The sequence below is a fragment of the Platalea leucorodia genome, assembly GCF_965183815.1.
Source record: "Platalea leucorodia genome assembly, chromosome: 1".
Classification (NCBI taxonomy): Eukaryota; Metazoa; Chordata; class Aves; order Pelecaniformes; family Threskiornithidae; genus Platalea; species Platalea leucorodia.
Genome location: NC_138823.1, coordinates 132,756,816 through 132,769,006, shown reverse-complemented (window position 1 = coordinate 132,769,006; position 12,191 = coordinate 132,756,816). Strand labels below are relative to the sequence as shown.

The 12,191-nt window shown below is 38.7% G+C and overlaps 1 protein-coding gene across 1 annotated transcript in view; it reads left to right on the top strand.

The window, feature by feature from the left end:
- STK31 (serine/threonine kinase 31) overlaps window positions 1–11,029 on the top strand; it is a gene marked incomplete at both ends in the record, with an annotated part of 40,922 nt that extends 29,893 nt beyond the window's left edge. Inside the window, 6 exons of the mRNA XM_082329501.1 lie at window positions 112–237; window positions 482–568; window positions 1,420–1,569; window positions 3,359–3,484; window positions 6,166–6,234; window positions 10,808–11,029. Of these exons, the coding sequence (XP_082185627.1) occupies window positions 112–237; window positions 482–568; window positions 1,420–1,569; window positions 3,359–3,484; window positions 6,166–6,234; window positions 10,808–11,029 (780 nt within the window). The remainder of the gene's footprint in view (window positions 1–111; window positions 238–481; window positions 569–1,419; window positions 1,570–3,358; window positions 3,485–6,165; window positions 6,235–10,807) is intronic.
- Between the last annotated feature and the right edge of the window lie 1,162 nt (window positions 11,030–12,191).

Below are 12,191 nucleotides of genomic sequence, written 5' to 3'. Positions count from 1 at the left end.
GTTACTTGATGGCATCTAACAATACGCATTTCTTAAATTAAAAAAAAAGTTTAATGCAATAATGTTACAGGCATTAGGAGTAATAGCTTGGTTATCTGTTTTGTTTTTAAGGGATACTCTGTAGATGTAAGCTCAGAAGCCAAAGTGATAGAAAGAGTTGCCAAGTATCACAGAGTTTGGGATCAGCAGAAGGAGAAATCTGGATTATTGCAACTGTTGTTCCTTCTTTTTTGCAAGGCAAGATTCAAATTGATGATCTTGATTTCTGGTTTAAGCTGAAAGACTTGCGGTTAGACCTTAAAGCTTTAACGTATTCTAAGTTGGAGCATTGAGTCAGAAAAATATTTCTTTTCTGAGTTCAGATAAACTGTCTACTTATTAAACATAATGAATTGATTTATCACACATCTAGTGCATGTTAAACTTCCCAATATTCCTGTTATTTGAAACAATCTATTTTCCTTTTTTTTTGTTGCTGAAGTCTGATCCTTTGGTATATTTAATGGTCCCATACTACCCAGGAGCAAGTCTGGGCGCTTTACAGGCTGATACACCTTTAACTTTAGAAGTAAGTATAACTACTCAGACTATCAGCATGTTATTTTGTATGTTTTTGAACTGAACTCTAATTGTTTCGCTGTATCTTATGATGCTGATGGTGTTTCACCAGTGTACTTCCTTTGGTGGCTGATAGTGACTGTACAGAGTTGCACAGGATAGCTTGACTGGCATTCGTAGCATCTGGTCAGGCAGCAGTTTGAAACTTTTAAAAAGAGATTTTGCTTGGATACACTTTTTCCTTTTTTTTCTTTTATTGAAATTAATGCCTCAGCCCTATTACTAGTACATTTTAAAAGTACTGGAGTTGCAAATGTTAGATGTTCAGGGGCAGGCATTCCTGTATTGAAGTTTCAGGGGACTCTTGTGTGTGCATTCTGCCCCCCCCATCCCTTACTTTATCCCCCTCCTTTTCCTTTCCCTCCTTCCCATGCAGTGTATAGGCAGTTTGGATAGTCATCCCTTCTCAAAGAAGCAGTAGCTAGAAGCCAATACAATTTTGTCTCTAGTTCTGTTTGATGACTTGAAGCTTCTGTTTGCTGACTGGGACCTACTTGTAAAGATCCAAGTTGCATGTTTTTGGGGTTTTTTTTGTTTGTTTGTTTGTTTTCTCCTCCCATATTTTTTCCTGTTAGTGATTTGTTACTTGGTGACTGCATTTTTTTTTTCTGCCTGGCTGTGCAAGTCATAATAATCTTACTGGGAATTAATCCAGACTTCATAGAACAGAATTGGCATGAACTTTGAATGTGTACAAAGCTTAAACAAAAAGTCTTAGTTCTGGATAGAAACTTACTTGATACTGTGCTTTATTTTTTTCCATATCTAACTTTGTAATAAACACCCAAATGAAATACTTAGGAGGCATTAAAAGTGATGAAAGGAGTGGCCCAAGGTCTACAAACATTGCATGGAGCTAATATAGTACATGGATCTCTGCATGGAAATAATGTTTTTGCTGTGAATCGAAAACAAGGAATTGTTGGAGACTTTGATTTCACAAAATCAGAGGTAAAAAAAAAAAATACTTTATTGACTTTTTGTCAGAATTATGTATCAAAACAGACAACTGTGTTTGCAATTTAAAAGATTTATTGATAAATGTTGTGCTTAGCAGTGAGACTCCTGTTTCATATTCTGAATAGGGCTGGGCAGTTTGAGTCTTATTGAAGTTTTTGTAAACGCAATCTAATCTTGGAGGGGAAAAAAAGAATTACTGAGTGTGGGCTCTGGTTAAGCAAAATAGTGGAACAAAAAAAGAGAAGTTGCAGTAGTTGTTTGTTGGCTGTCTGTCTTGTATATTTAATGGTAATCAGCATCATAAGAGCTGAGAGTAAGAACTCATGTTTGAAGAAGGACTAGTCAAGCTCGTATGAAATCTTTGCCTTTCTGTTTCGTAGGTAATGGGGTTCTAGTATGTGTTTTAATCTGTCGCAGTATTTGGTAAATTAACAGGATTTACATGTTGCCTACATAGACCTGTATTTATATGTACTTCTGATTTAGTCCTCAGTTTCTATAATAAAGAATTCCATAGTTGTTCTTGGGGAAAATCTAATGTTCTTTAGGAACACAAGCTATTTTCTTACTATTCATTGTATTTGCATAGCAAAGTCTCCAATAATGGTATCTCTTCTGTAGTCACCTTTTGACTTTCTAAACTCAAGTTGTTTGAGCTCAAACATTTTTGTGCTACAGGTCTGCTTCATGCTTGTTTAATTTTTTTAATAGTAATATAGTAATATGTCATATTAATATAATAAACATAAAGAAAAGTAAGTTTCATTGAGAACTTATTTCTGCTTCGGAAATACATTGTCTGTTAATCTCATGAAGGTTGTCAAATGTTTGGATAGCAAGATGTGCTTCCCTTGAAACAAATTTCAATTTTCAACATGATAAAGAGAGATGCTTTAAAATTTTTTGGCAGCTGAATTTTCTGAAAGGTCATACTCAGTACAGATGGTGTCATTGTGAAAATGGCAAGAGCTGAGGAAGACTATCCCTCTCTTTACTCCTCCCTGCAGGGGTGGGCTGTGCAGAAATGAGCAGCTCATGTGTGATAGAGCAGGAAAGTTCCACCCGTGGTTCACAGCCTGGATCCAGTTTGTGCCTTCTCTGTAGGGGTGTCAGTACTGCTCCGTGCTTGTGCTTTCTGCATGAGCACAAATGCGTGAGTGGAGCTGGTAACTGATGTGTTACTGAGTACTCTTGGCAGCCTGGAGACTAGTCTTTTCCAGTCTGGCTCTAGCTGGTGCTGGCTGCTGTCATGGAGGGGGATAGAAACTCAGGGTCTAGCTTTTATTTTGACAGTAGACAGTCCTAAAATATGCTGGAAACCAGGCGGGAGGAAGCAGCTAGTTTCAGGTAAAGACCAGAAAGGCAGAGAAGAAAAAATAGGAAAGCTGGCAGAACTGAACTTTAGTTCTAAAGTTCTCCAAAATGGTGCCAAATGTCTTTTAATATTTGTGATTTTTTTTTTTTTCCCCCTAATTTGAGAAGTTTTGAAATTTGTATTCTTTACCACCTTATGAGCTTTAATAGTTCTAGTATGGAGTAAAATCTGCCATCCCTGTTCTTCTATTACAGTTACAGGTGATAGATGTGTGACGTTATCTCTTTTTTCCTTTATGCACCACTTTTTTTTGATCAGTAAAGGAGGACTTTACATTTCAGTCTGGGTCAGCTTAGAACTCTGTGGTAAAGTTGTCTGCCATATTAAAAGGGAGAGGGAGATACATCTGCTTCGATGTGCTGTTGGTCTTGCTTGAAATGATGGGTACAGTTTTTTTCCCCATAGGAACAACGTGCTGCTGCAAACACTATGGTTGTCAGTACCCTGAGCTTAGTTTCTCCTGAGCTGAAAATGGGACAGCCAGCTTCTCCAGCCTCTGACATGTATGCTTATGGCTGCCTCCTGTTCTGGGTATGTTATGGCTTGTGGGAGAATTTCTAGTAATATTATGGAACTGTAGCAGGCTTATAAAGAGCAATAAATGTTCTCTTCAACTTCTGCTTTGAACTGTTTTGGCAAAATAAGTATTCATCTTTTCAGCTGAGTGGTAAGTGTGGAATGAATGGGAGTTACGATTATGGGCAGAAGACGGTAACTTTTTTTTTCCCCCCTGTAGAATATACAATGTAATTTGTATAGTAAATATGAACAAAAATTGTGCTTTTGTTTCTCATGCTGTGGATTGTCAGTTCTTACTGCACTTCCCAGTTATTCCTTGTGAGCCTTTTTGTCTTCTCTTTGTGGTCTTGCCCCGAGGAATTACCCAAATCAAAAGAGAGAGAAGATGAAGGCAAGGATGGGACTGTCATGATTTGTTGCTGGCAACAGTGCTTAGATAGGTGTTTTGTTTCTTAGCGCATGTTGTGCCAGGGAGGAGACAGCAATCTACTTTCCCGTGTTAGGTGGTATGTTGTACAGCATCTCCTCCATCTCCTGTTTGTCTTCTGGCACTGTATTGCTGCCTCCCCAACTCAGGGTGTCAGTGCCATGTGGTCTGAACGGGAAAACTTCAAATCTCCCAGACTTGAAAAGCCACAAGCTACCCAGCAAGTTCTGACGTTCCCAGGCAGTGATTTTGCGTGAGCACTTCGTGTATTAGAACTGGTTCACTGAGTGCCAGTCGGAGCTCCAGGTACGTGGGGGTCTTCCTGGGAAACACTGGCAGTTCCATCAGCTGCGCAGTGAGGGCTTCAGTAATCGCTTCTGTGCCGTGGCGTTTTAAAACCACTTCCTAACAGAGACATAAACTGCAAGTTGATAGTTAGCCACTGTCAGTTACCTGTGCTGAGAAGATGGTTCATATAAAAGTCACTTTTCATTATGCTTTATTCCCAATTTAGGAAGCAGTTGCTTAAAATTAAGCAATTTTTCTGCTGAAACAGATAAACTGAAGTGTAGCTTAATATCATAGATGTTTATTAATGTGTTACGGTTTAGTTAGAACGGTTTCAGTACACTATTCAGATGCTCATCAGTTCTAGAAAAAAGGTTTTTACAAGTAGAAATGAGTAAAAAAACCAACCAACCAACCAAACAAAAAAACCCCCCAAAACCCAAAACAACACCAAAAAAAAAACCCACCAAAAAAAAACCACCCAAAAAACCAAAAAAAAGGCAGTTTTACTAATGGCTGGCTCTTCTTGAAGAGAATATCTGGGATGCAGCAAGATCGGTATTCTTCCGAAACCTCATCCAAGTTTGCCAGCTGAATTTCAGATTAATCCACTCATCTCCAGCTCGGACTTAGTGTTGTTTTCGATGGAAAATTTTAGCTCAAGTATTAGTATTATATTCAACAGTTGCCAGTTTCATGTTGGGCATCTGAAATCGTGTTCTCCCTCATTAAACAGCAGTGCCACTTCTAAAATTGAGACAGTGGTCTTCCGAGTTCTCTGCCGATGTGTCACAAGAGCCAAACACAAGAGCCACTGACCAAACACCTGCTTCCTTTTGCTGTCTATGTAATTGTTCAGAATAGAGGCATTTTCAGCTTAACCTGCGGGCAGGGTTTTGAAAAGTGCTGTAGTCGGGCATGGTTCTAGGCAATAGTAAAGACTAGGGAAATTTTACTTTCTTTGTGGGTACGGGGGTCACGTTTGTCTGTTGGAGTGCACTTACCCCTCGGCATTTCTTAAAGAGGATTGTATAATTAAACATACAGTTTGGGCATGGACTTTGAGTCTGTCGTGGTTTAACCCCAGTTGGCAACTAAGCACCACACAGCTGCTTGCTCACTTCCCCCTTGGTGGGATGAGGGAGAGAATCGGAACCGTAAAAGGGAGAAAACTCGTGGGTTGAGATAAGAACAGTTTAATAATTGAATTAAAATAAAATAGAACAGTTAAATAGGGAAAGAAAAAGCCGTGCACACAAGCAAAGCAAAACAAGGAATTCCTTCACTGCTTCCCATCGGCAGGCAGGTGTTCAGCAATCTCCAGGAAAGCAGGGCTCCATCAAGCCTAACGGTTACTTGGGAAGACAAACGCCATCACTCTGAACGTCCTCCCCTTCCTCCTTCTTCCCCCAGTTTACATACTGGGCATGACATCATACGGTATAGAATAGCCCTGGGGCCAGTCTGGGTCAGCCCCCCTGGCTGTGCTCCCTCCCAGCTTCTTGTGCACCTGGCAGAGCAGGGGAAGCTGAAAAGTCCTTGACCAGTATAAGCACTACTTAGCAACTATTTAGCAACAGCTTAGCACTACTTAGCAAGAACCAAAACATCAGTGTATCAACATTATTCTCATCCTAAACCCAAACCACAGCATTATATGAGCTACTAAGAAGAAAATTAGCTCTATCCCTGCTGAAACCAGGACAGAGTCATATTTTTAAAAGTCTATTTCTTTTGACCTCTAAAAGTTTCTTCTGATAGTAATTTTTTTTCCCTTTGTTTCTGTCTAAGGGGAACTTGAGCCCCTTGCATATTTTACCCTACTGTGAAGTTAGGAAAAAAGCCTCTCCCTGCTGTTTTCCTGTAACAATCCATTTTCACTTGAAACCTGGAATCTCCTGGACTGATGTTTGGTTTTGTTAAACTAAAGGGGAAAAAACCCACCAGTGTTATGCATTATGTATCTTTTCATTTACAGCTTTGTGTTCAGAACCAGGAGTTTGGCATAAAAGAAGATGGAACACCTGAGGTGGATGTGGTTGTCATGGTATGTTAATTGTCAGATGAGCAAGATTAGGCTGCTCTTGTTTAGAGGTGGTTAATCGATAATTTTTTTTTCAAAAGTCAAGCATTTGATTGCAATTCCTGGGTTGAGAAAATGTTCTTAATTGACTATTTGGATAAATCTAAACAGCATGCATAAATAAAATGATGTTTGAGAAGGTAGAAAACCCCAGAGTTTTCTTAATATTTAACTCTGACCTCAGGAGGAGCAACTTCTTCACAGGTAACAGTTAATTGCATGACACCAAGTTACAGACTTGGGGAGTAAGTCATTGAGATTCAGCCTCAAAGGAGGTATTTGAATTAGGAACCTGTCTTTTCCAAAGTCAGGGAAGTTGACTTTGTTCATCTGTCTTCCTACATAATGATTGCACAATGTTTGAGCATTAATAAAACAGCCAACTTCCATTTTAACCACTTAAATGCGGTTGTAAAAGTGTATTGTGCCCTTTAGTCTTTGTTTGGTGGGTGGGTTTTTTTTTGTGTGTGTATGAAACATAAACTTTCCTATGCGTCTGAAGCAAATGCAAAGATTTAAGTGGACCCTGCCATGATACGAATTTGTGTGACTGCTTTCATTCTTTCTACTCTCAACTGTTGTTCTCTGTCTCCTGTATGCCAGCAACTGTTGTCACCTTGAACTCTATTTTCAGTCCCTTTCTTGAAACTTATCCTTGCCCAGTGTCTCAGTGATTCTTTGAGAATAAGAAGTAGACCCGCGTGCCTTCATGCTTCCCAACTTAGGTCTCCAACTTTGAAGTCAATCTTTTGCTAACTTATCTCTCTCTTGGATGTTAATCATAAGCAGATAATTTTTTGGCCTTATCTCTGTGTGCCTTAGTTACCTGAGCACCTACCTGTCTTTTCTTGGGTTTATTTTCTAGTGTAACTCTCTTTTCCCATAAGCTTTCAGCCTTCTGGCCAAGAGTTAAGACCTTTTTTCTTGCCTGCTTTCAACCTCTTCTACCTTTGCTACAGGCAATTCCTTTTCCTTCTTATAAAATTTGGAATAACAAAAGACATGCCATCATATATAGTTTAAAGAAATTCACTGGGAGGTTTATGGCCCTTTTTCAAATCGCTAGCCTTCCCAGACTGGTTTCTGCGTCGTACTTTTTGCTGCACTTCTGCCTCTCTGGTTACTGACTGCTCTCTTCTTGTCCTGTGCCCCTCGCATCTCCCCTGAGTGGATTACCCTTGTGTGTTTTAATCTGTATGGACTATTTCTCATATCATGCATATTCTGTTGATCTTACTTTAAGTGAGAGCTTACTGCTTTATCTAGATTTGAGAAGGCCATGAAACTCCTTAAATCAAGCCTTAGACTGTCATTAAAAAAACCTGCAGGCAGGTGACTCTGTTTAGCTTTTAAGTGAAGTCTTAGGTTATGGATAGAAGTTTCTAAGGAATATAGGGAAGAGTTAGAGGTTAATCCCCATATTTTCCAGAAAAGTAGAAAAATACTTTAAATGGAAAAGTAGAAAACAAAGCAGTGGTGTTGCTGTTGGTCAGATAAATTTGGGTTGTCTTGTCAAGGGCAAAAGAAGCCCTAATAATAAATCCCTCCCTGTTGATTATACTTGTGCATTAATGATTTGCCTGCTTTGTGGAGAAAAACCTGGGAAAGCATGGGGTTAAAATTGATCTAGATTTACTAGAGTTGTGTTCATACTGAGCTTAACATATCCCGTTTACTGTGTTCAGGTTAAGAAACTGTCATGATATAGTACCAGACTAACATAGCTGTAGTGATTCCGGTGTCCAGGCAGGGTAGCTTGTGTATCACTGCATAGCGCAGTACTGTAAATAATCTTGTTTTATTAGATGACTCTTCTCTCTACAGTGTGTCTTTTAATAACTTCATTTCAACAATGTTCTCCAGTGATGAAAGCATTACTGATAAAGCACAGAACTGTCTATCTAAAATCCCTCTGAAAAATTATTTCCAGTATGACTCTACCATGGAAAACAAAAGAATAAAACATGCAGCATTTTACAGGATCACCTCCCTGCTCAATAGTGTTCGTTATCTCTCATTATAGTTGCTTGGTTTCTTTTTAAAAATTAAATTAGTCTCATGAAATGCACAATACTGTAGGAAAGAAGTTCAGTACTTCATGATTCATCATTAGGGCTAACTAGGGGGTTTTAAATGTATTCCACAAAACTTGTACAGAACTGTCTACCCAGCGCGTCATTCAGGATTATGCATAATAATCCTCAGATACTGAAAAACCTAACTTTCTCTCATGCATAAGGGAATCTTAATTGTTCAAGGAAGTAGAAAAAATTTCTTGGGACATTAAAAACAGGAGTTGGTCCACTTCTGTTTTCCATAAAATTTCTGCTGTGATAATGTTTTACAAATAAGGTCTGAAGTATGCAAATCAAAGTTTAAACAGCCAGTTTCAGGGTAGTGTACTTCTGTGTTCTTCTGTAGCAGGTATCTTCTGAAGTGCAAACAGCTGCCTATATCTCAAGGACAATTAATGAATTTAGCAATTATTGTTGTTAGCAGGGATTAATTCATTTTACAGCTTTCAATAAGAGCAAGTTTCTTTAACTTTTTTCCCTGATGAAAAGAAGCAGCATTTGATTTTTGACCTTGTCAGGTGATAGAGTCCTCATCAGTATATCATCACTGGCAGTTTTTAAGGATTCATCCTGGATACATGTGCATGCGCGTGCACCAACCACCAAAGTCTGCTGGAAAGCAATCTGTGCTGCCTGCAGTGCACAGGAACATACATGAGGCTTTTACTAAGAAATGTAATACTAATAAATATCCTCCAGCTGTTTCTTGGGAAATCTTTTAGACCTCTGGCTGTTAATCCTTGTCCCAGTTCTTGGGAAAATATATTTTGCTTTTAAGTGCTTTATCTATAATCAGCTTATTCAGAATTAATCTCCATGCCCATCTGCAGGCTCTTGACAGGCTGGTAATTTCCCTTCCATCTCCGTCTCGTGCCCAGAGGAATCGCACACTTGCAACTAGTAAAATTCTTGTTGTTTTCAGCAAATGTAAAATTGCCACAGGAAACTAACATTAAGCTTTAAAACAGGGATATTAATGTTAGCTAGCTGTTGAGGAAAAGCAAAGATTAGAGATAAGGTCTTGTAGCCACTCATTTAGCCATGCCAAGCTTCAGTGTTTGGTGTGTTTCAGCATCCAGTTTTGCATATTTAAAAAAAAAAAAAGTAAATAAGAGCAAACGCAATGAAATGGATTAAACACGATGAAATGTTGTCCTACAGGAGTATCCCTTGTGGAATCAATTTTCAGTTTCCTTAGTGTGAGAAGGGGTATTTGTTGTTTAGAGACATTTGATAGTGTCATGAAATGCAAAAACGCAAATACAAAACTTTTCAAGCTCTTTAAATGCTCAGACTTTCTTCGCTTTGAATTTTGCAGAGGAAGTGTGTAGTCGTGGTTCGCTCCTGTATTTCATTGCACATGTTTTGATCTTCTTAACTAGAGATTTTCCTTCGAGCATTTTAAATGTTTTATAAATGTTTAACAATCCTTTATGCCTACAAGATCAACAGTTTTCAGATCTCATCTTTCCATCCAGATTTCAGATTATTTGGGAGTGGCTAATTCTCCAGAATTGCTCTGATAATTAGTGGAAGAGTTGGAAATTGTCTGCTTGTTTCTGTCTTCAAGTTTCTGACTGCATCTGTACATTCCTTTGCATCACAGTGTTTCTTCTGTCCGGGTGAAATGGGGATAGGTGAGAGGTGTACAGGTATCTTGTGCTTTGCTGTTTTATTGACCCCAGTCAGAGGTGTTGCTGGCTTGGAGACGGTGAACAAGCAAGCCTTCTTATGGAAAGAGTCTGTTCCCATTGAGTTTTGGTAATCTAGATCTCTAGATCAGCATTTGAGATTATTTTTTTTTTTTCTTGCAGTCCCCTTGTCCAAATCCAGTGTGTGCTCTTCCTCCTTCAGTGGCTGATGTTTATGCATATATGTAGCAGCTGTGTTTTTTGCGTATGGAGTCTAGCACTGTTAATGTGCTAAGAATTTAGGCACATAATCCCTTCTGATAAATCCAAGGAGCCTAAGTGTAAGTGATGGCTTAATAGCAAAATAGCTGCTGTTGATTTAGAGCCCATTACTCTGGTTTTCTTTTTTTTTTTTTTTTTTCCTGTGCTCTTGTAGAGACATAAAGCAATATGACAAAAGTTAAAAGATGAAGTTGTAGAAGGTGAGTGGCACCTATTCTGTTCCTTCTCAGTAGGAAGACCAACTTCAGTATTTCTCTAATTCATAGTAGTTCAGTTAATTGGTATTTTAAAATATAATAACTCACGCTCTTCTGTGAAATCTGCTGGCACCAGATTGGCAGACCTGATGCTGAACTCTTGCTTTTATTTTGTTGTTAATGAGCCCTACGACTGTCAAGTGTTGCTGACCATTGGAAATGCTATGGTACAACCTTTTGTGAGGGCTTTGGGCCTTAAGCACTGATGAGATGTGTTCATCAAATACTTGGTTGTTACTTGTAATCGAGTTTGTTTTGCTTACTGATGAAATCCTTCTCCCTCTGTTTGTAGGATGATAAAGTTAAATCTCTTCTCCTGAATTTGTTCTGCTGTAACAGACTGACAGCTGAGCAGGTGCTGAGGGATGATTGCTTCCTTGTAGTTGATGTGATTCCAGTTTCACCACAACTAGGTGAAGACCCCAAGCCACGTGAAGAACATGATTCTGAGAAGACAGATGAAAAAAAAAAAATGCGATTAACTGAGGAGAACGGAGCAAGCTCTACTCAATAGATGAGGAACTTTTCCATCAGGCGTTTGATGGAGACTTCTGTTTTTGTTTGGTTTTGAAATCATTGTCCTGATCTGAAATCTCAAAATATAAAAGGTTTGGTTGGTGCAGTCATGTTTTGTGATTATACAATCTTCACTGCATTTTCTTTTAAGTACATTTTATTCTAAATAAGTGTTTGGGGGTATAAGTATGGTGTTACTGATTATGTTCTTAGTTTGTCAGCCTTTTTCTTTGTCTGTTATGTAAGCTTTAAATTTACAGACAATAGTCTTGTTAGATGCCAGAGATCTTTAAGATGAAGCTTTAGTGACTTGGTTTTGTATCCAGTTTTCTATCCCTCTTCTTGCTGTGATTCCGGATAACATGTTCCTCTTAAAGATGCTCTAGGGTATTACCTTTATGCTGGAGGTTTTTTGTTATTGCATAGACAAGTTGTTCCTACAGCAACTGCCTTCAAGATTTAAGGAAAAAAAAAAAGTACTGCTTTGATAACTAGTAAAGGAAATGGAGAGCAGCCTGCCTCCTTTCTGTCTTTTTGCATTTGAAAAATGCAATTGGCTTTCTAGAGAGCAGGCATCCTTCTACTTGCTCCTTTGCAGTGCTGCTGCAAACCAAAATACTATCTATACACATGCATTTGCAAAAACTGCTGCTTATTTGCTGTACGTAAGTGTGTGTATATATCATCTGTTCTTAAACTTTGTTCACAATAGCTGTAAAGGTGTGATTTTCATGAGCGGGTTTGTTTGCCTGCAACACTTTGCTGTTAATGTTACCATTGAAAGAGTTTTGTCAGCTTTTTTTTTTTTTTTTTAACAGGAAATTGTTGCTTATCTTTGAAGGTTTTCCTTTCTTCTCAGAAAGAAACAGGTCAAAATGTGTAGAGTTGCTGTAGCAATATATTTAGCCTCTGGGTGTTGCTCTCGGACAGTGCTGTTGGCAGACTAGTATTTTGTAGAGGAATTATTGAAGCTGCATGGTGTCGGATAAAGAATGTAAAAATGCAGTATGTAATGGGCAAGGAACAGCACCAGGGGAATTGGGGAGCCCTCAGGTACAATAATACAGTCCACAGTGGATAGAGGATGCCACCTTGGCAGATCCACCTCTGATATTAGACTTGGTTTTCCATCCTTAATCCAATTAGTTTTTTATATGGAA